Genomic DNA, 24,392 nt, shown 5'->3' on the forward strand with positions numbered 1-24,392 from the left:
GGATAAACCTAAAGTCGTTGCTAGAGATGTGATTTAGGTATAAAGTTAGTGTGCATAGTATCGCATTCATCCAGACAACTAACTTTTCCACATTCATACCTAATCATGTGTTTAATTGAATTCAGTCACATGTATACAAGAAACATGATTCAAGTAACTCATATTCAAGGGCAATATTGATAAGATTATCCATAACTAAAACAAACACCAAACTTGAATCCAAGAACATAGAAAAATGTTCACAAAGTAAATGGTATACTAAAAGGCTTCGGCTAATAGGGTCGTCCGTGTCAAAATTTTGCTCTTCCAATGGTGTTTGATGGAGCAAAATTAGTCCCACATATTGACTACGAGAATGGTACTCTTCAACCACATTAGTAAGGGCAAGAATAGGTGTATAACCAATGATCTCTTCCATCAAGATGGAAGTAGATTCTACAGGGTTGAGGTTTGGGGATATTATCCCTTATTCTTGAAGTTTTAAGTCTTAGGAGTCAAGGATCACGTTTTAGGCATAATGCCAGCCCTTGGTAGGCCTTGATCTACCATATGTTGCGAAAACAAACCTTAAAGTGGGTGAGAGAGATAGATGTGTTCGAAAGGTTTCGGCCGAATCTTGGGGAGGTTTGTTTGGTACGCCTCTATCGAAGCAGAGTATACATTTCGGTGGGCCCCAGCTGAAACTGGTAGCACTAGTCGGTAGACTCCAGCGGAAGCTAAGTCTATATTGTTATCTCACATTTGTGGTAGTAATCAAATCCAAGAATTTGATAAACTTTTGTTCTCTACATTGCTGCTTCAAGAGCGAGTTAGAAAAATGGAAGGACGAGAAAAGTATTTTTTAAGTCAAAATTCAATCGGATTTATAAACTTCAGAATTGTACTCATTCATAGACGTAATCATGGTGTGCTTCAGGGAATGTATTTTATAATTAAATGGTTTGTAGGAGTGAGCTAAAGAGCGATGGAATCCTCGTTCAGGAGGTATTTCCATTTGTAATGCTTCTGGCATAAGTCTTCGCATGAAGATCATGGTGAAGGCTTATTCAACTCTTCCATGCTATTGTTGGCTTCAATAGTTTCTCAACTTCTTATAGTCGAGTGGGGCGTCACGTCTTGTATCCACATAAAGTGATTTCAATTTGAAACTTCCAAAACAGTGAAATCGAACTTGTTACGGTGATTGGTGGTTTAGGAAATAAAATTTCCATATGCATCAAAGTTAGAACAGACGGGTTCTAAGACATGGTTTATATGAAAAACGTCAGGTTTTCTTGAGTGTATTGTTTTATGAAAACTTCGGGTTTTGATAGGAGCATATTTATGCACCTTAGTTTAGCTTGTTCTTGTGCATTTATAGTGTTTTTCCGTAGTAAAGTAGTCTTTTAAGCTAGTTCTATGTGTTTTTAGGTTTTAAGGGCAAAGTATGCAAAAGGATGCATTTTGGAGCCTTTTGGAGCAAATTAGAGCTTGGAATGGACATCATATGCTTGGAGCCAAGAGGATGGACGAAATTGAAGATTTGAAGATGATGTTTCCTACTTGAACAAGGTTTCCTAGTCGAAGTAGGAAAGCGCCTAATTAAAAGATGAAATCCTAGTCAACAAAGGATTCTTAATTGAAGAAGGATTCCTAATCAACGAGGGATTCCTAGTTGAAGATGGATTCCTAGAAGAATGAAGATTCCTACTCAAATAAGGTTTCCTACTTGATGAAGGAAAGTCAAAATCCAAATAGTCTCAAGTGAAGCAACAAAGAAGTTTTCCAAGTCCAAGAAGGAAAAGGAGTCCAAGATGAAGAAGGAATGACGAAGACAAGGTTTCCTAATCCTAATAGGCAAAGTTTCCAAGTGCAATGAGGAGTCCTTATCCATTTAGGGCACTTTATCCATTTAGGATACCTTATCCTTGTTCTAGAAACCTTATCCATCCTTGCCGTGAGTTTTCCTTGCATTAGAGGGTTTCTAGAAGTCCTAATCTGCCCTATCCTTTAGTGCCGCACCTATCCCTTCTAGAAAACTGATTTCCCTTGCCTTGCAAGGCATTCTAGAAGCCTTATCACCTCATCTCCTTACCTGCCGCACCTAGGAAGCATTATCCCTTTTTATTTCTGATTTCTAAGCCTATTTCCTGGTGGATTTGGGTTATTCAAGTCCATATCTGATTACCCTATGGTTTTAAGTGCCTATATATACTCATATTAACCCCTAGATCAGGGGACCACCTCTCATACACATTCATTCATTCCAGAAATTCGTCCAACCCTCTCCACACCCTTGCCGCAGCCACCAAACACCTTTCTCCTTAGTTTTAAGCTTTGCCGCACCATCCCCTTCCCCTAAACACTACTACATCCCTCCATAACCATGCATCCAAACACCTAAGGCCCTAAACCTGTCCCTAGACCTTTGCCGCACCAAGGAGGAGGAGAAGGAAGCTCGGAAGTTCATGCAATTCGAGTTCGCGTCGCTGGAATTTCTAGGTGTTTCTTTTCCTTTGATTTCAATGTTTAATTTCAATTCTCTTTGTTTTGTGCGTATGAGGAACTAAACCCCCCCTTGGCTAGGGGGATTCGAAATACATGTTTATGCTTGCAATATGATTTGATTACTTCCAATTGCGTTTCATAAGTTGTGAATTCAATTTACTTATCTATGTGAATTACATTGATTTGTGTGTGTTGGTTGAGAGTGCACGCTTAATTATCATGCATAAATTGGATGCTAGGATATAAGGAAATTTCACCTAATCGTTATGGAATTATATTCACAAGTAGTAAAGGTTGATGATCTCAATCGCGTTAAGTAAATTCTTGGCATAAGTTTCATGCAATCATAGTAACAAGTGCTTCGTCAACGCTTATGGTTTTCATAGAACTTAATGATTCTTGCTTGTATCTCTATTATGCAATCATGTAGGGGACTTGTGGGGAATGTTTTGGGTTGTCGTATGCAATCATCCAATTCAATAACGTTAGGAAAATCTGAGGGTTAATTAGTGCAATTCACGGTTAATCTGGGGCGTTGAGAATTCATGGTTTATTGAAAAGCAATTAGAAATTGTTTTGTGTGCAAGTATAACATGTGTGGAGATGAACCCCTTAGCTAGCTTCCCATCCATTCAATTCCATCAAATTCGTTTTTACAATCTGTTATAATTCAAAAAGTTTGTTTTGTTTTTAAATTCGTCCAAAACCAATCCCCCTTTACTTTGTTGAGTCATAGTAGTTAGAAATCACTTTAGTTTGTGTTTTTAAGTGTCTTAGGTCAAGTTAAAACCAATTTTCGTCCAAAGTTGTGTCTAGTGTTCAAAACTGCCCAGATTGTGTTTTTAAGGCAGTTTTGAGTGTTTTGGTGCTGTTTTGAGTCTTTTGGTTTGTTTTGGTGTTTTTAAGTTTAGTTTTGCATTCTTTGAGTCTAGTATAGTGTTTTAAACTTATTTTTACGTATTTGAGTCAGTTTTCAAGTGATTTTGCAATCCCTCCTAATCCCTGGCCTAGAACGATCCCTACTTACATACTTACTACAATTGACAAAAAGAGGGTTAATTTGTGTGCTTATAATTCTCACATCAGGTTTCAAAGGTACTACATTCAAAACTACAGTTTTGAGTTTAGTTATGAACTTTGGGTTCATAAAAGAAGGTACTTGTAAGAACACAAAATATAACATACAACTAAGTGTAGTGGATTTAGGTTGTTCCAGGAACTCAAGTGTGAGGGTTTTGGGACTAAGAAAGGGAGTCAACAGTTCAAAGAAAAGAAATAAAATATTGAATCATTAATGTACAAAAGTGGGCTTCAGGCATATAATTTTGGATGTCATGTCAGATTAATGGACAACTGGTCACTTTTAATTAATTCAATAGATAGGACCATATGGGGTCAATTGTAGAATGAAAAATAATATTTGTCTATGCCATTTATTATTTAATGTTGGTTGCAGGCCACACAAGAAAAATAAGGCCCAAATTGGGCTTGGGTTAAATGAATAACAAACCCATATAAATCTGGGTTGCAGGCTCAAGCAAAGAAATAACCCAATAATAATTTTTGGGATGTGAGGGACAGCAGCCCAGCATCAGGCTGGCTACGGGCTGAAACAAAAGATAAATTTAGGTGGTTCATGCATCATGAGGAATGTTTTCATGCTTCATAGTCATTTCAAATATCTTATTTTATTTGGAAAGAACCTGATTGGTAGAAAAAAATTGAGCCTTTGAATTTGTAGAAGATCCTTCATGGTCATTTCATATATCTCCAATGTGTTGTATCACATCCAACAAAGAAAAATTAAATTGAATCAATAGCATGTAGATCAATTCAATAAAATAATAAACTAATCATAAAAAGAATGATTAAAACGTAATACTCTCCTGATTGAAGGTCAAACTCTTTGTCGCACAATGTCAAGAACGTGCTGATAACGTTTTGGAGGCCTAATTTACTAAACCATATAAAGGATTGAGAGAGAGGAGTGTGGAGAAAACAGATGTGTAATTGTGAGGTGTGTGTTATCTCACCCCATTGTGCCTTTATTTATAGTAGTATGGAAGGTAAATTCCCTACTCTAATATAATTACAACTCTAATAGGATAATATCTAGTCTAAGAGATATCCCAGATATAATAGGTAAATATTAGCCAAATCATTCAAAGAAATTAATGAATACTTTGTTATATAAGAAACAATGAATTTTGACCTTGATAATTAAATAGGCAAATGGTTTCGTATTGAATTGAATTTTTGTAAGGATGATCTATGAATCGAGACTTACAAAATAGACGGTTCGGATCGTTAAAGTTCAATGTGGAGTGGGTTCCATTTGGTATAAGAGCCAAGTGAGTGTTAATTGAGTTATCATCTTTATAACCACTACATTTGTTCTTCCTTCAGTTTTCATTTACAGTTTATCTTCTTTGTTAGCCTTCTAAGTAGGATTGTTTACTCTCAACCTAAACAGTAAGGCGTGTTCCATACAATAAGTCTATAGGATTGGCATGAGCGGAGAGGGAATTTAGCAAATATGCGAGGAAGGTAAAAGCCAGTAAGATTTTTGTTGAAACCTTGCATTTTGAACCCTATGAGTAGATTATTTAGATCTAATTCAACTACCAGCACGAGCTCCACATCTAGTTTATGCAGAATTCCAGACATAGTAAATGAAGAACAAAAGTTAGAATTTCAAACAGATGACAGTGTTGATTTTGGAGATTGGAATATCTCCAAGGTTTCTAGTAAAAACATTTACAAAAGGAAATGGTCACCATGTCAAAACAATTGAAAAAGATTATACTCTTAGTAAAGAACATGAAACTTGTCAGTTATTCACACTAAAACAAATTAAAACTCATAGGAAAGATGGTTACAATTACATTCACATAGGTCTAGTCCAAATAATAGTCAAGCCCTTAACAAGAAAAGGCCTCAATACCACTATTTTGTTATGTCTTCGAGATGCAAGATTCACTGACTATAGTGATAGCATTCTTGAAATGATTGAGTCAAGTCTTTACAATGAACCAATTCATTTTGATTGTTTCCCAGGTCTCATGATAAGTCTTTCAGATCCCCACATGTTGAAAGCACTCACATTAAACATCAAAACTTAAGGGTACCAAGTTCTCGGAGGAGTTCAACCATTAGCTATAATTTTCAGAGTCTACTATAAAGTCACAGGAACAAACATGAATTTCCAAGCCTTAGTTAAAAGTCCTAGAGACCATGCACTCCTAATCCAAACTAATCAAGAAAACGCCAACATCAAAATACCCATAACCATTAGGTGGTCAAATATCAATTTGCCTTTAGATTGGTGTTTGATTAATGAAAGTTAGCCAGTTAGTATCCATAATAGTTTAGTCAACCTAGACAACATAGAAAAATATTTTGACAGAACAGTTAAAATCAATTTTGACTGTCCAACTAGAAAATCTAGTGTCCACTTAGATGAATTAGCCCAGTCACACAAATCTTTAGAACCAAGTAGGAATTCTTTTTCTGGATCCACATTAGCCAATATGGTGGGTCGAGATCAAGATTTAATCAATTACTTAGTCAAAAGAAAATTAAAGGCAGTAGAAACTAGCTCAGCAGTCACCCAACAAGACTTAATCAATGGCCTGATTAACATAAAACTAAAGTCAATAGAAATAGCCTCTTGGGTTACTCACCCAAGATATCAGCCCAATACTCAGAACCAAGGATAACAAACCTCTCCAACAGAATCTGATTTTGAAGCAAGTCATTCAAACCATTCAAAGTTCAATGGAAGAAACTCAATGCTGACATCAAAGCCAGAGAATCCTTAACAGTCAACTCATCAGATCGTTTGGAAAGTAGTCTATTGTCTTTGGGAATGAGAAGATTCTTGGCCACCACTGCAACGGTCATATCATTCTTCATCACAGAGTCCCCAATAATAAGGGGACCAATAGGAGATAAAAAGGATAGGCGCCATATGTTATCCTGAGGAGACATGCCTACCTCTCCTACAGCATTCAAGTCTAAATGACGGTTGGACGCGCTAAACATTATCAGAAAAGATGAAGAAAAAAACGAAGTACAGTAAGTCTCAGAAGTACGAAGATAAGGGAAAAATTCCTACAAGCAATAACTTTCAGAATGGACTCCTTGAACTTAATTGGTGCTCCTATAAAAGAAAGAGCCAGATCTTCAATAGGGCTGCTTGTTCAAAAATTGAAGAGGCACCACTCTCCAAATTTCGAGAAGCGGATTTCCTGAGTTAAAATTTATTAGCAATCTCCACACGCGACATCAGTTCCTCAGATACCAAGGACAACTTTGCCAAAGAACTCTGACAAAGTTAACACAGGTAAATGTTGAAGGCCCAGTTACCCTACTATTACCCACAAGGATAAAGGAATAGCACCACTGCTTGATTATTGGAAAATCATTATATGTGCCAACCTCTGTGCTCCGTGGCAAAACAGACTTGCAAAAATGCCCAACCTTTCTTCACATCTAAGAAAACAATCCCAACAAGAGTGCTTGCCCAGAAATCGAAGAGGCATCGCTCTCCGAATCTCGAGAACCATATCCCCAACAAGATTGCTTGCTCAGAAATCGAAGAGGCACCGCTCCCCGAACTTCGAGAAGTCGGATTTCATTGAATAAAATTTGTCCACTGTCACATCCCGGCCCGAGAGGGGACCACTTCCCTGGCCCGACACCACCGTAGCACGATCTTGTCCGCTTTGGGCTTACCATTCCCTCACGGTTTTATTTTTGGGAACTCACGAGCAACTTCCCAGTGGGTTACCCATCATGGGATTGCTCTAGCCCCCTTCTCACTTAACTTCAGAGTTCCTACGGAACCCGAAGCCAGTGAGCTCCCAAAAGGCCTCGTGCTAGGTAGGGATGGCAATATACATATAAGGATCACTCCCCTGGGCGATGTGGGATGTCACATCCATAATCCTCACACGCAACATCAGCTTTCTGGATACCACAGACCACTTTTTCAAAGTGCTCTGACAAAGTTAAAACACGTGAACCTTGCAGCGACCACTACATTGCTTTGACTGAGAAGGGTAAACAAACAGCATTACCACTCGCTATTGGGACAATTCCTATATATGTCAACCTCCATCCTCCGCAGCCAGGCAGACCTGCCAAATAAATAAAAAAATGCTCAACCCTTCCTCACATCCAAAATGGCACTCCCAATCTAGCCTCTCGAAATACTCTGTTTTCTTCTCCTTCAATAATACCCATGCCAACCAGCCACATCAGAGCAAGAATATCTCATATCATCAGGGTTGAAAGCAAAAGTATCCCATATCATGCTTTTTCCCTATCTTTTCCTTTACCCTTGCTCTTACCTGCAGGACAAGGAGAAAGAATGCAATCAATCGGAACCTGAAATCAAACTTTCGATCTATAACTAATTGCCTGGAACCTTTGCCTAGTTGCTTGCCCAGCATTACTGTTTTTCAACAGGCTTACCTAGTTTCATGCGGACCAGTTGCCTTCTAGGCCATTTTCGAGCTAGCTCTGGCCATGTTTTGAACTCCAAAAAGGTAAAATCTTGTTTAACACTTTCCTAGCTTCGTTTTGATATGTTATGGGTTGAATTTGGTTGCGAAACGAGTGAGCTATCGCTGTTTAAAATTTACCTTGAAAATCTGGCCATTTTCTGCAGTTTCCAACAACCAGCGACCAAAAAAAAAAAAACCCGGATCCAAACCCATACACACTAGTCGACCTGTTGACATGGATCCGACCATCCATTTCAAAATTTGGAGGGAATATTCTGTTAACTTTAACAGAATATTTCATCTGAGGATGGAATATTCCATTAAAGTTAACTGTTGATCATTAGTTGACTTTTTCAAAAATTTCTTGGAAACCCTCCTAGGCTAATTTCGACACCCCGAGTTTATTTTTGGCATCTATTTAGTGAAATTCTAAAGTTTTAACGTAGTTAACCACCTTAGGGCTTGGTTGACTTTTTAGTTGACCATTGACTTTTTACAAAAATTACCCAAGACCCTTCTAAGCGTATTTTGACACCCTGATTCCAAATCCACACTCTTTTTTTCCCAAATTAAGTCATTTTAGTTGAGTTTTACTAATGGGTCCCAATATTATGCTTAGGTGCGATTACTATTAGAGACTCTAGCTTTCCTAGTTTGAACGGCTGCGACTTTGGAAGTATCTGTGAGTGGGTTTTTTCTTTTATATAGTATATATATTTGTTTAGTTTTCACATATATATTTAATGATGAATTTTCTACGTGATTGCCATAATTATATTAACGTTTATACGAAAGGTCGTATTGTTGAGAATTATGAAATTATTCTGAATTCTGGGAGATGCATATGTATGCATACTATTATGGGATGCCTTAATTATATTTGCGGCCATGAATAGTGTTATGTTGATTAAAATTATCAATTTACTGTTGCATGAACATATTTACGTTATCTTCTCCTTATGTGATGCATTGATGTTAGTACTCACCTGGGCCAGGGCCAGTCTTTCACATGTATGTTCACATCACACCGTATGCTCACTTTGGATCCATTATAGGTGCCAGTCCTGTCCTAGATTGCTATAGGCAATTAGGATTCGTATGTGATGCGGATAGCGCCAGTCTTCACATGCTTGTAGTACACGATCGTAAATCATTATTACACCTAGTCATGTTTGGCACACCCCGACCATAGTCGAGGCATGCTGGCCGACACTTCAAGGTGACGTAATCAAAAAGGATAGTGATACATAAAATACAGAAAAAATTTAAACGAAAGCTAACATTTATTTAATCTAAAGTAGAGAGTGCGCAGTAGTGGGAAGAACCCATAAAACACAAGTGTTCTGAGCATAGATGACAGTATGACATAAGTAGAGAAGTAGAAACTAGTTAAGGTACTTATTACACAACCAGACATAAGCTCCTACATTTATTTGTGGAAATGTCAAATCTGCCAGAGATCCTTCTTACGCCATAGAGAATTCAACTAAGTCCTGGAGGGGCGAAAAATAGAAGGGTGAGTGGGAAAAAATAAAGGGCTTTTGCCGTAAAACACGTATAGCTTCTAGAAAATCATACTACGTATAAGTATGAAATCAAATGTAAATCAATAATAAATCTAGAAATACGCCAATCATAATATCTCAATCGTATCATAAGTAAAATCAAGTGCTCATCAATCTATGCTAATACACGAGTTTATGCAAAGGGAATCAGACATGAACACGAGTTCATGCGAGTACTACATCGGTGTAAGCATTCATGATGAGCAAGTATAATGTATATGAACATGCCATGACAATATATAAATCCTAACAATATAATGGCATTTTTAAAATTAAATAAAACATGGCATGATAGGCGTAAAATTAATCAAAACACTTGTGAAAACTATAAAACTTTTATATATATATATATATATATTATATACAAAAACAAATGCCAACTCACTGATTTGTGGTCGGATCATAGCCTCCTAGCCTTGCTTGTCCTCATTCCTCCTCGGGGTAATTCTCACCTATAGGTGAAACAACTATACTAATTAATTAATTAGGACATACATTAAAAGGTTAGGAAAATCCCCCATAGTTTGCTCAAATGGAAGGTTTAAATGTACAAAAACATTCTACTCAACGTCACGAACCTATACGCGTCAACACACGTCGTATTGCATTGTAATCCCAACTGAATAGGTTTTCCAACCTCTTCTGATTAGCTTAGGTATCCATGACAAATTGCTAGGTGTCACTCATGGTTTGTGGAAGCCCTAAAGGTGTATAATCGCTAAAGGAAGAATTGAAAGTAAGTTTCAACTCACAATTGATTTGAAGAGTTTTAATCGCCCACTGCCTTGCTAAAAGGAACCTAATGGATCGTACACTGTGTAAGGTGATGATTGAAGGATATAACAAAGATGAGTAAAGACAATTAAATAATTTAATTGTATATGGAAAGGAATAATTAAAAGCTAATTAATCTAGAACGAAAGGTTCCTTTTAGGCCTTAAGTTAGTTTTGGGTTTCGGGACACAAAAGGGTTTTGGTCCACAAGGCACATAAGGTTTAAGTTGTGTGACAACTAAAAGAGAATGGGCAATTAACCCACTAACAATAGGGAGGCCGGCCATGCTTAGAGAGTGAGTGGGTTTTAGACTTATTACAAGTTTGCCACACCAATGAAGGTAGGTATAAATGTGACTTTATAGCCTTTTCTTCATTAGGGTTTTCTAGGATGAAAAGTGAGAACAACTTTCTCTCTTTTCTCTCTACAACAGTCGGCCACCATGGGAAAATTTACTAGCATCGAATTATTCCATGGTCACTCATCTTCTTCCTCAACCATGCTTGGTGTCGAAACTTAGAGGTCTCCGACTGTGGTGATTTTTGGAGAACCCAATTCTTCCTTCCATATCCAAGAAGACATGGAGCCAAGAAGCAAAGTTCCTGCATCTAAATCCATGGAGTCAAGGAGCAAGGAGACTAAGGAAAGAAGGCCCTCACATGAGTGAATATCCTTTGCTAAGCAAAGAGGTGCTTCAAAGGTATAAAGTTTCTCAACTTACTTTGTTTTGAGTTGAGTCTTGGTTCACCACAACTACTAGGTTTTGAATTTTATGGTTAAAGTTTTCTTTTTGAGTGCATACAAGCATGATTCCACCTTTTAATTGTTAATTGCATGCCTAGATGTTGCTCAAATGAAATAGTTTTCACAAATATTTCCTTTAAGTGGTATCAGAGCCTAGGTCTAGTAGTTGATGAATTGTTTTGGGTTTTGTAGTTCATAGTCTTTGATTTGAATGTTGTAATTGTTACAAGCTTTATTCTTGCTTCTTTGAATGTAAAGTTTGCTTGAAAATTTGCCATCTCAAATGTTGTAGATGTAGTTCATATGAGCATGAATTTTGGAGCTAAAATTTGGTGCCATGTTTATGGGGAAATTCGGCCATATCCAAAGGGTGGATTTTTTGGTTCATGTTTGTCTTGTTAAAAGTGTTTTAAAGTGACTTTTGAAACCCCTAAGTACCCTAGGATATTAACCCTCTTTTGAGTAGTGAAAATTTGAGTTTTATTGAGTGAAAACATTCATGGAGCTCTTATGGGTTTTCATGGATGTTCTTCAATCTTCTTGCTTTGTTCTTGTTGTTCATACCAAGAACAAAAAGTTTGATGTTTTGATTCAAAGTTGTTAGTTGTTTACATAAAGTTTTTGTTAGTGATGGATGGTATGGTTTTCTCAATCAATACCCATACTTATTTTACTATTCACACCATGCCATTCACTTACAACTTTCAATCACCTTTCAAACACACAAATCAACTAACACACACCATCACTACATAGCATGGCCGGCCACCCCTATAATGGGGGTACTTTTGGGGCTTTTATGCAATTATATAAAGTTTTGATACTTTTGTGTTTTTGTACTTTGACCCGAAAGTTTAGATTTTTACATAAAGGCCCAAAATCACTAAAGGACAAATTGTTTTGCTCCTTTAATGAAGTTTTTGCATCTGTTAAAATTTTTGGGTTCTAGTTGTAATTACATGAAGTAGTGGACTTTTGTGGTGTTACAAAGTGACCTCAATAGTTTGTGTTTTGCAATATAGCCCAAAAGGTTGAGGTTGTTGCATTTTTGGCCTAAATTAGTTAAGAACAAAATAGTTTTGTATCTTTAAATGAGAATTGGATTTTCATTTCATTTAGCTCCATCTAAATCAATTCTATGGATATAAAAACCAAATGACAATGTTGCATTCAAGTTTAATTAGTTAAAGCATTAATTAATTATAGAAAGGGTGATTGTGAACCTAAGCCTACAATAATTGAGCTATGTGAAAGGCCATCTCTCAAATTTGTTTGAACCATGGGAATTTGTAGATTAGATTTTGGTTGTAATTTGATATGATCAAATGTTGTAAAAGAGCATAAGCTCTTCTTTACTTTAAAGTAATTTGTTTTGATCAAATATTGTAAAAGAACATAAGCTCTTCTTGACATTGAAGTACTCCTTTCTTGTTTTATTTGATATGCATGAAATTGGAGTAGTAGGGTCCAACGCCCAATAAGAAAACACGCCTTAATGTGAATAAACGCGTAACTAAATCAATCACCATCCCTAGACCGAGATCCAACACTAGGCTCGTGTTGGATCAAATCAAAGGTTCATAGTCATCCTAAGGCCCTAAGGCAACTATATAGTCCATCAATGAATGCAAAGCTTATGTTAATAGTACCATATACTCATGCCTTAAAAACCATTTTACAAGCATAGTGGGAGTATCATATACTTCTAAATCATTCACATGGACCAATAGTTGTAATAGGACCAAATTGTTTTAATAATATTAAAATGCATGATTATAAGTGATGAGACCTAAAACCCTCAACCAAACTGCTATTAAGTTGACAAGTGTTAGAGTGCTTTGAACACTCTTTCGTGGCCTTTCACCGTGGTAGGCTCCGATCATTTGTGACTCGTACACCGACTTCACCCTATCATGGGGGAGTACAAAGTGCGTGCTTACACTCAGGAGGAGTCCTATATGCATACATTTGTGAAGGTAGGCAACAAGAATGATCAACATCACATCATTATGAGGTTGTTCTTGAACCTCTACCCGAACTTGCATGGTGGGAATGACTTAACTAAGTGCAATGAAGCCAACATCATATCATTGTGAGGCTTCATTCTGTAGAGGCCAAATAAGAAGGGTACTTACATGAGATGTAAATGAGTAAGTGTACTCTCTCATTATTATTGATGCTAGCCAACATCATATCATTGTAAGGTGGGTGTGTTAATAGTGAGCCTCCCATACCCAACTAAGAGTTTCCTCCAAAACTCTCGAATTCTAATGAGGGATATGGAATTTGTCAAAAATAGTCGGTGGTGCTATTTGATTAAAGACCCAGATCAAATAGCTCAAAAATCAATCAATTTATATTTGTTATGTATTTATTTACTGATATATTTACAAACTCTATCCAAAACTTGACAAAGAAAAGCTAAAGGCTTTAGTTTCCGGACTTGGTACCACAATCCCATAGATTGTCTTGAATGGATTGTATATGTACCTAAGTAGTCTCATCCTCACAATCATCCTATTGATAATGTATCATCGGAAGAACATGTTAGATAAGTCTATCATAAAGAGGACAACAGTTTTAGTGTCATAATTCTTCCATTACAAATCGTTGTATGAAGAAATAAGAGTTGCTTTGAATAACCCTTAGTTAACATAAACACTAGTGCTTGTTTCTTGTTAAATGAACAAGGAACTTGAGAAGTAAGCACAAGGGCATGGACACTCTATGTGCCATGATTCTTCACTTACAAATTGTTGTATGAAGAAATGAGAGTTGCCTTGAACAACTCCTAAAAGTTTGTAAGCATGTTTAGAACATAATGGTTGACTGACAAAAATAGTCCGTCAACATAGACTTATGATGATTTTGAATCTTTGCGCGTTGAAGTGTTAAACCACTTCAAGAGACGGAAACTGGGCAAGGACTTCACCTTTGTGTCCTTATCCAAATGGTTCACTAAGTTTATTGTAAACTACGTGTCCAAATCGTTTGATGTGTATAACACAATTGAAATAAGTTTCAAGAGAGATAGTGGGAGTTTAGGGACCATGACTATTGTAGTTAATGCAGAAGTCAAATGAAGAAGACGAAATAACTCCAAGGGAACAAAACTTTCTTAATGAAAGGATGGACATTGGAAAGGGTATTTGCAAAAAATGTCTTGCAAGTGTCAATAACACACCTTTTGAAGGTGTTGTAAATTGTTCTGAATAGTTCAAAACAGTTGGTTCTTCTACTCGAATGCTTGATTCCGTATTAGTAACTATGTTCTAAAATCGTTGTAAAAGTGTGGCTAATAAGAAGTAGAAGATTAATGAGAGAAGAGAAAGTACTTCACATTCAAACGTGAATAAAATATAGATCTCTGCGAAAGCATATAGCACTTACTTCCTTATATGAACTACCAAAGAAATTGGAAAAACAAAGATTGTCTTTGCATTCCAATTTGAATAAGGAACTTAATTCTATCACTATACGAGATAGATGAAAGTTCTGTTGGACAAGACAATGTTCTTTATTAATGAATGATTAGATTATTGTAATCTGATTGATTGTCTCTATATTAGAAATGATGTGGTAGTTAATTGTTTGGAATATAATGATGCTTCAAACCCAAAAAGGTTGCAAGGTAGTGACTAATCCCACTAAGTTGTGAAACCTCTAAAAACATAAATTACAAGTTGGTCATACATGGATGCTTTGGATCGTTAGATCCAAATCCGATGCCTTCTTGTTCAAATTGTATAGAGGTGAAATGTTCAAATCTTTATTCTTTTGGAAAGAAGAAAGAATCACAAAGTTCTTGAGGATAATTCACTTAGATGTTAGTGTACTTGTCCACAACATAATACTACTCATGTTGTATAACATTCACTAAAGATCGCTCTCAGTTGGACTATCGTTTATTTTGAATAAACACAAGTCTGAATACTTTGCAAAAGGTTTCAAAGAATTCAAGAATGAAATTTGATGAGTAAGACGTCTAAAGTATTTACTCCTTAGATTTGATTCAAGGAAAAATAACACTGTAGAAGAGTTTCCTTGAAAGATATCAAGGAAAGTAGCATCATAAGATAATGGATTTCTCCATTGGGAGAAGAACAAACTCGAATAAGATGTAGTTCGTTGGATGTTATCAATTACCCATATATAGGGTACATATACTTCTAAGAGAATATGATTGTCAATTAGAAGATCTTCCAAAATTTTCATGACTCCATAGGATGTAGTTGGAAAGAAAGACAAGTCTTAATCATGTTAAGATTTGAGGTTGTGTGCTAATAATAACTAATATTTGTTTGATAACAATCTTGTGGGATATCCTTAAATTAACCTATGGATATCACTTCTATAAACGAACTAACAAATGTTGTTTGTTGGGTAGTTCATTGTAATCTTACAATAGGATTTGCCTAAGATAGAGCAAATGAACTAGAGATAGAATTCAAAGAATGGGTTCTTTGAGAGACAAGATGATAATCAACAAATATAGCAACCTAGTTCCTACAACACAAGCTCCAAAGTAGTCGAGAAGGATCTACAAACTGTCTCAGTTGAATGGTTTGAACTTTATGACTATGTCATAGAGTTACATCTCTTAATTCGAAAGTAATAAGAATGAAAATCCTTATGACTATATTGAGTGTATATACAACATATACTCAAGGAAATGCTATAGTATCATTTGACCCGAAATAATGAAAACTTCATAGCTAATTGGTAGCTGAAGGTGACTACAATCAACGAGATTGGTTGACTTGGAAGAAACCATCTTTGACGTAGTCTTGGTTTCTGTTAATTCGAAGATTGCTAGTTACAACTAAACGGTGATTCAATGTTCGGACATTATATGGGTTTCCGAAACCATTATCAAGATAGTCTTGATAATATATGTCTAAGACTAGGAATCACAAGACATAATCTTAGCAATCTAGTGGGATCTATAAGTGTCTTATGAGAGAAAGATCAAATCGTTTGATTTCTCACAAAGATGTAAATGAATCTTTTGTTCACTAGGTTTACAAAAGATTAGTGGGAGTTAATCATATTCCTAAATTTAAACATATATATGATATATTAATTTTGGAAATGAAAGGAATTCTTCTTCAGTAAAGTTATGACTTTAAACATTCTATAACGATAGAATGTATATGGGAGACATAGTCTATATACATAGGATGGAAATCTATAATGATAGATTTCAAGATATAATTGGATTATCTCAATTGATAGACGATAGATGTAGGAAGTTTCTTGAATAAAGTTCAAATGAGAGGACAATTCCAGTCAGACTGGGAGTTTCTCTTCTAAAAAGGAATGTACCCTTTCGACACCCAAAGAAGCATAAAGTGTAAATAGAATCCTTTATGCATACATAGAAAGGTGATTTACGTATTTCAGATTGTATGAAAAACATTGATATGAGTTGTGCCAAGATCGGTACAAGACGATATCAGTGCAAGCCCAGGATCAGAACCATGGCAACTGTCAAGTGAGTCCTTAAGTATTTGAGAAATACTAGAGGATAGATGCCTCAAGAATGAAGAAGAATTAGAGTAATGCAATGAAAGCATAAGTGTATTAGATTATGAATCTAATATCGTATCCATCATTGGATTTCTCTTCATTTGAATGAAGAGATAATTGGATATCTCTTTATTATGACTAAAGAGATATTTGGGTGGAAATGTTAAAAGTAATGACTTTAGTGTGTTCCATCATGCAAAATATATCACCATATAGAAGCTTACAACATTGTTGTTTGGATGGAAAGGTCATTTATGAACTCTCCATTTAGTTCCAACCAGAAAGTGTCTCTAATATGCCGACACTACGACATTAATAGGGCGATTGCTCAAGCCATGGAATCAAGGTGTCATCAAGATCCGAACTCAAATGAGAAATTGAACCACATGATTGAGAATCATGTGTAATGGTGACGTCGTTATTCTCAAGGTTGCTTCTATGGATAACATATAGATATCCATTGTCTAGGCCTACTACTCAGCCATTTTTTGAAATGAATTCAGAAGAGGTATCATTATTGATGACCAAGCTAATTGGCTTTAGTGCAAGTGGGAGATTGTTGGAAATGTGCCCTAAAGCCAATCATATGATGCTACTTTACGGACATTTCACATGATAAACTAATCTAGTTTAGATATACAGGCAAAGATTATTGTTTAAAGCCGTCCCATGTACATGTTATATGCTTAACCGATAAGTCCAAGGAATATGTAATTGGGAGAATGTGATCTAAAGAGTTAGATTCATGAGACCATTCTTTTTCGTATACATATCCTAAACATTCCTGATCATAGGATTGCCAATTGGGCATTGAAAGTCCGTTAAGATCAGTACGCGCTATGTCTTCTATTAGGGAGAGTGACTGGTCTCGAGTCATTGGTGTGATTGACACCAAGACATCGTAATTGTCTTGTGTTAGGTCCTTGATCTTTGACTATGTCAAAGTCACTCCGTAACGGTGCCCACGACATAGTTGGGGTTAAGCCACTTAGCCAGGGAGGCAAGTGAATGCGCAACAAGGGATCTCTAACCTTCAAATCGTTTGAGGGGGAATATTCTATCATATGATTAAGAATCTCTAACCAGAGTACGATGAGATTTAGGAAGTCGTTCCAAATCACTTCAAGGTAATCATATAAGTAAGAAAATCACATTAGATAGTAGACATGAATAAACTATCAAACCAAACATGAATAAACTATCAAACCAAACAATGTGGTCAAGAGTATTGTATTAGAGAAAGATCGTATTGCATTGTAATCCCAACTGAATAGGTTCTCCAACCTCTTCTGATTAGCTTGGGTAGCCATGACATACTGCTAGGTGTCACTCATGGTTTTGTGGAAGCCCTAAAGATGTATAATCTCTAAAGGGAGAATTGAAAGTAAGTTTCAATTCACAATTGATTTGAAGAGTTCTAATCGCCCGTTGCCTCGCTAAAAGGAACCTAATGGATTGCACACCATGTAAGGTAATGATTGAAGGATATAATAAAGATGAGTAAGGACAATTAAATAGTTTAATTGTATATGGCAAGGATTAATTAAAAGTTAATTAATCTAGAATAAAGGTTCGTTTTAGGCCTTAAGTTAGTTTTGGGTTTCGGGACACAAAGGTTTTGGTCCACAAGGCGCATAAGGTTTAAGTTGTGTGATAACTAAAACATAATGGGCAATTAGGTAGGTATAAATGTGACTTTATAGCCTTTTCTTCATTAGGGTTTACTTGGATGAAAAGTGAGAACAACTTTTTCTCTCTTTTCTCTCTAGAACAGCCGGCCACCATGGGAAAATTACTAGCATCTAATTTTTCCATGGTCACTCATCTTCTTTCTCAACGATCCTTGGTGTCAAACTTAGAGGTTTCCAACTGTGGTGACTTTTGGAGAACCCAATTCTCCCATCCATATCCAAGAAGACATGAAGCCAAGAAGCAAAGTTCCTCCATCCAAATCCATGGAGCCACGGAGCAAGGAGACTAAGGAAAGAAGGCCTTCACATGGGTGAATATCCTTGCTAAGCAAAGAGGTGCTTCAAGGGTATAAAGTTTCTCAACTCACTTTGTTTTGAGTTGAGTCTTGCTTCAGCACAACTACTAGCTTTGAATTTTATGGTTAAAGTTTTGTTTTAAGTGCATACAAGCATGATTCCGCCTTTATAATTGTTAATTGTATGCCTAGATGTTCTTCAAATGAACTAATTTTCAAAAATTTCCTTCAGAGGCTGTGTTGGAGAAAAGGAAGTTCGTGCCTCCTTCCTTAGCTGGGCTCGCGGGCCACTGGGCTTGGCCCATATGATAGATGAGAAAGTGAGAGAGGGAGGCATGGGGCCACTAGTCCCCTTTCTAGCTGGATTGGGCTATGAGGCCTATGGGCCAAGAGAGATATAGACCAGGCTGTGGGGCCTGGCGTGGCTGCTGAGCTCCTGCAGTCTTAGGTCGTGGGGCCTGATGCGCCTTTGGAGAATTTCTTCAAGCATGTCTTCTTCAAGTCACAAGGGTGATGATGGTGTGCTGCCGTTGTATCATCAAGGGAGGTCTTTAGGTAAGGTGGGCTACTTCAAAGCTACTCACTTCAAAATTAACTTTGATGATTCGTTCAGAGATTTACTTATAACATATAGGCATGTCATTCCATCTAGGGTGCATGTGAAGCGCATCAAGGAGGGGAGCATTAGTGAGCCATGTAGTGGGGCTCAGAGAGCTATCAAGTTTCACCCATACTACTTAGTGTTGGGGTTTACTTTTCCCATACAGCGTTCTTCCAATAAATGCTTTGCTCCATGAAGTGTGCCCCCACTCAGTGTTCCCTAAATGCGGTTCGTCTTTGACTTGGATTTAATTATCAACAAATTTGTGTACTTCTTTGACATAGGCCGCATAGATGGAGTTGGGTAGCTAGGATCCCGCCACAGTTAAAATTCTCCAATGCCAATGTTAAATTCTCAAAAGTTAAAATTCTCAAAAGAAAATGTTTAAGAGTTTGTGGGTAGCAAACGACTTAACTTTTTAGTGGGATAATAGGGCTATTTATAAGGGAGTGGGTGATCCTATTTGGAGAATAGTGGTAGGCCATATAGTGTAATTGGGTGAATAATTGCAAGATATTAAGTGAAATAATATTTTACAATTAACATAGCAATTAATCCTAAATTAAATATGAAATTTGGAAGTTACCTTTTGAATAAGGATTTGATGAGGAGTGACGAGAGGGATTTGAATAAATATCATTTTGATCACCTTTGACTCCTCATTGGTTGAGCCTTTATTATCCGATGCATATGTGTGTGAACCCCAGTGTGCCTCAAGTGTAATTTTGTCATTTTCACCCAAAAGTTCGCGTGTCACCTCTATAATTTTCTTGATTATTTTTTACTTCACAACTGGATTTTGGTGACAAGGAGGAAGAGATGTACAGTAGGTGAACGAAAAATCCCATAGTCGCCAACTCTAGATATGTTGCACTGACGAGTCATCTGGGTTAGGAAATCGAGTCGGTCTACCCGATTGCCCTAAATGGGTCTCGGCTCTTTGGTGGGTAGATTTTTCTTTTTGGGCTTGTGGAATTGTTCTTGTCATGATGTTGGTTGTGTTATCTACACTGATGAAATTGGTGCCTCGTTGGTCTTTATGTGTATTACAATTCCTATTCTTAGACGTATTTGAAAAGTGTTCCATGACTAGTCTTATTGATGATTATGTGTGTAGAATCTGTCATGTGACACGATTGAAGTTCTTGGATTTCTATTCGTAATCGGTTATGAAATGATTGAACTTTTAGTTGCCGTGATCGAAATTCTTTTGGCTTTGTAGTATTTCCTGTCATTTTTATCACTCCGCCAAAATAATGGCTTTTTGATTGTCCATGTTGACATTATTTTTGCTTTGGAATTGTTTTGGTTTGAAAGCACCTCGAATTTAATTCAAGATGTCCTCTTAAAGTTTGTTAAACGTAAAATTTTAATTATTTAATCAAAGAAAAAGTTAGATTAACTAAATTGGAACTATGTTTTAACATAACACCACTTACCTTATTTTGTTCCTTGAAGTTTTTTTCTTTCTTGTTTCACATAAAATTAGAAAAAAGGAACGAAAAGACTTGTATACCCTTAAATACGTGATGTAGTGATATGTACCACAGAAGGACTCCTTATCGTCTTGTTTTCTCTGTTGAGGATTTAATTATCTGTGTTTTTCTCCATCAAGATTCAATTGCCATGGCTTTCTCTGCAAGTGGTTGTACTGGTACCCTCTCTAAGAACCCTTTCTCATCCTTGTCTCCTGTCCCACGAACCCTGGGAAGAAACCCTACTCGTCTTTTGTCCATTAAAGCTGTAAAAGCTACAGAACCAGAAGCCAATAATAATAATACCGAGAAAGCGTCTTCGTCTTCCAATGCTCAACCTTCGACCGCGACCGCAGCTTCTAAGCCGCCTCCCAAGAAGAAGCCTGTCTACTCCAGTGAGCACTGTGTCCTTCAAATTTAATTTCTCTAAGCTAATTGAATTTTATGCAGTTAACTATACAACAGTTGTTTGTTTGTTTGTTTATTAAATTACTTTTATTTTCTTTGGGCAGTGAAGAAGGGTCAGATTGTGAGGGTGGAGAAAGACAAGTATCTTAATAGTGTTAATGTGAGTACAAATTTAATTACTAATTTATTCAAAATTCTTAAGAATAGTATTTTTATTTTTTAGTGGTCGGAGAGTTTATGTAAAATACCATCATTGCACAAATGTAATCTAATATTATACATGCTTTTTGCCATCGTTAGGAGATGGAGTTTTTACATTTTTCTCATTAGAGTAGAACTCACTACACATTTAAAAATGTAATAAAGATGTAAATGTAGTTTTTATATCGCGGAAGCCAGAAATTAAGCTGCCAAAATCTAGTGTTAAGATTTATATTAATTGTGCATAATCTAAGGTGTATAATATATGCATGTGATGTTCAATTATCCTACTACACAATGATTAATAATTATCGATCGATATCAACCGAATATTACTTTATTTTTTGTTTGGATTTATATACTAATAAGATGGATGTTTGCACAACTTATTTCAGTATCTTTCTGTTGGACATCCACCTTATTACAAAGGATTGGACTATATTTATGAAGACCGCGGTGAGGTATAATCCTCTTCAAACTTTTAATTCCAACACAATACTTGCCTAAAGGATGTACTTTCTTGTCCACTGAAATCTGAAAAATGATTTTTCATCGTATACATATCATATTTGGAATCGTTTTTCAGTCATTCATATGTATATTGAATAAATGGAAAATTTTATCAAAGTAGTTAACAGTGTTTAAAATATCGGTATTAGTAAAAAATTTAATATGTAAAGTAGTGGATTATCGATGGATATTTCAAATATTGATATTGAAATCGGTTACTTCTGTTGAAAATGATGGAAATTTAAAATGAAATTTTAAGAATTGTCAAACATTAGTTTGGACGAAATATACGAGTTTCTCCTATATTTAACATATGTGTTAGAAATATCGACGATATTTGTCGATTTTAGTCTAAACTTAAGAGTTTCTCCAATATAAGGTGAAGTCTAGACTTCACCCATCATTTTCATGTATTTCTCTGGTTTTTTGGATATTTTCAAATAAATATTGACCATATCAAATAAATTTTAAACACTGGCGGTTACTAAAACCGTCAAATGATCAATGGAAGATGATTAAGCAAATGAACAGTACATAATTAACATTATTTGTGAAAATGATTCTTGTACATGCATTTCCATGTCTTTTGAGTGACTGAATGAAACCTTAATTTTTCAGGTATTGGATTTGCGTATTTTTGAGACAGGAGAGTATGCACTTGTAAGGAAACTTTTTTTTTTTTCATTATTTTTGTTTAACTAAAAAAACATTCATTCTATAAAAAGGTAAAAATAAAAAGGACTAAATGACATTAATAATTGTGTTACAGGTAGCATGGGTTGGGGTCCCAACTGCGCCAGCATGGCTTCCAACAGACATGCTTATCAGGGTACCTGCGTGCTTCTTTCTTGCTAAGTTGGAAATTAGACTAGTTTAAAGTATCATCTCACTGCTTGGCGCTTTTGAGCTTGATCTTGTAACTGACTTTTGTGTTATGTTTGCAGTCAGACAAACTCGATTATGAGAGGCTGTGATACAGGATCCAAATGCATTAATCGATCATCACCTGCGGCGTTATTGTATCTTCTTTATCACCTTCTGCTACAACTCTTACTGTATTTTTTTGTAAAGATCGCTCTAGTCGACCGATCAAATGCACACAAACAACAGTATGTTTCTCTGCATTGTACCCAAGGATCGCCAGAATAATTTTTTCCACAAAGCAGACCGGAAAGATAGATCGTTCTATGTTGTCAAACGGGTCGTCAAAGCCGAGTGCCAGAGAATGAATCTGAACATGTCTTAATTGAAAGATGAGTATTCAAATATCCTCTTAGCACGCTTGTGGGCATTCATAAGTTCAACCAATGAAGGAAGCGGCTGCGGCACAGGCACCTTCACTGGCCTGTATAACCTTCTCAATCTTTCATTGAAGTACTGTGATGACCCAATGACAATGCCATTGGTTTTCTGAGCTTCTAACGCTTCCTCACCGGGCTTTTCGCATTGTACTTCACTAATACCACTCTCTACCCTGGTCTCTTCCCTCTGGCCCGACAACTTTTCTCCTACTCTACTGTCAACATCTTGTCTTCGTTCATCTTTTATGTACACAGTTTTTCTCTTCCTGCTGAATACCCAATTCTTCAAAACCGAACCTAGCTTTACCAAATAACGTGACAGACAATCTTTTTCTTGGGGAGAGAAATCGAACAACTCTTTCTGGGAAGCAGATATCTTTACCGGTAGCGCTTGAGAATATGGACGATGTTGAGTAGGCTCTTCAGACGCTGGAGAGTCCACAACTTTAATTGATTGATAATCTGTACTTGAAGAAGGTTCCACACTAATGTCTAGAAGTTTCCAAACAGGATCGTCCCAAGATATTTTAGAGCTACAACAGTGCTTCTTAACATAATGCAGCTCCATAGCCCTGCAATTAGGGGTCGTTGAAACAACCCATTTAGGCAGTAGAAGCTGCAGAGAGCACTCTAATTCTTCCCTTGATGAGTGCATTGAATAACAGACATGCCAAACACCAAATTGGTCCCTTACTGCTTCGTTAAATTTCAACATCCTTTGACTTTCATTACCTAGGAATTCTCCCTCGCAAGCATACCACTGTGCTGAAGGACGGATAATGAGAGGTTCAGGCTTTAAGTTAACTTGAGCCTTTGCAACCTTTGCTTTTGCCCTCTCATAGAGTTTTGGAAATCCATCAAGCAGCTGGAAGCGTGAAGATGGATCTTGAGAGACAATTTCAGGAGCTATGACTGCCAGAGCATCAAAACACTCAGGATTGGTCACTTTATCAACATATATCTTCGATCCAAATGTGCGGAACACACTAGTCAGTATCTCTTCCTGACCAAGAAGATCACAAGCTAAATACACTCGACTGCATTAGGATGCTTCCATATACAATTAATTACCTATGTCAAATGAATAAGAGGAAAAAACAACATGAGAGAGAGAGAGAGAGAGAACTGAATGGTTTAAACCAGTGCTAAGATCACAAACTCGTAACTTTATCATGAAATCCCAAAAAATCAAGTAATTAAAATGTAGAGAGAGGGAGGAGGAGGAGGATGTTGCGGGGGGGTGGGGGGTGGGTGGTGGGTTGTGCTAGAAAACGGGAATGCAAACGCTATTTATTTCAA

The 24,392-nt window shown here is 36.5% G+C and overlaps 1 protein-coding gene and 1 pseudogene across 2 annotated transcripts; one reads left to right on the forward strand and one right to left on the reverse strand.

Annotated features, from left to right (window-relative positions):
- The first annotated feature begins 20,758 nt into the window (after positions 1 to 20,758).
- LOC125473978 (NAD(P)H-quinone oxidoreductase subunit O, chloroplastic-like) lies at positions 20,759 to 22,990 on the forward strand. 2 transcript variants are annotated; one of them, XM_048577413.1, is made up of 6 exons: positions 20,760 to 21,068; positions 21,186 to 21,241; positions 21,678 to 21,743; positions 22,411 to 22,452; positions 22,562 to 22,621; positions 22,737 to 22,990. In XM_048577413.1, exons 1-6 carry the CDS (start codon positions 20,825 to 20,827, stop codon positions 22,764 to 22,766), a joined length of 498 nt encoding a protein of 165 aa, XP_048433370.1. In that variant the 5' UTR covers positions 20,760 to 20,824; the 3' UTR covers positions 22,767 to 22,990. The 2 variants fall into 2 exon arrangements, with proteins under 2 accessions (XP_048433369.1, XP_048433370.1); XM_048577412.1 differs by having other exon boundaries at positions 20,759 to 21,068; positions 22,562 to 22,990.
- LOC125473983 lies at positions 22,847 to 24,164 on the reverse strand (annotated as a pseudogene).
- Positions 24,165 to 24,392: the final 228 nt, after the last annotated feature.

Source organism: the organism of the source record quoted next, unplaced genomic scaffold, assembly GCF_019419815.1.
Source record: "Pyrus x bretschneideri cultivar Hongxiangsu unplaced genomic scaffold, Pyrus_bretschneideri_v1 Contig111, whole genome shotgun sequence".
Lineage (NCBI taxonomy): Eukaryota > Viridiplantae > Streptophyta > Magnoliopsida > Rosales > Rosaceae > Pyrus > Pyrus x bretschneideri.

Coding starts and splice junctions, on each gene's coding strand:
- LOC125473978 (XM_048577412.1), top strand. CDS start 20,825: ATGGCTTTCTCTGCAAGTGGTTGTACTGGTACCCTCTCTAAGAACCCT. Junction 21,069..21,185: donor GAAGAAGCCTGTCTACTCCA/GTGAGCACTGTG, acceptor TTCTTTGGGCAG/TGAAGAAGGGTCAGATTGTG. Junction 22,453..22,561: donor AGACAGGAGAGTATGCACTT/GTAAGGAAACTT, acceptor ATTGTGTTACAG/GTAGCATGGGTTGGGGTCCC.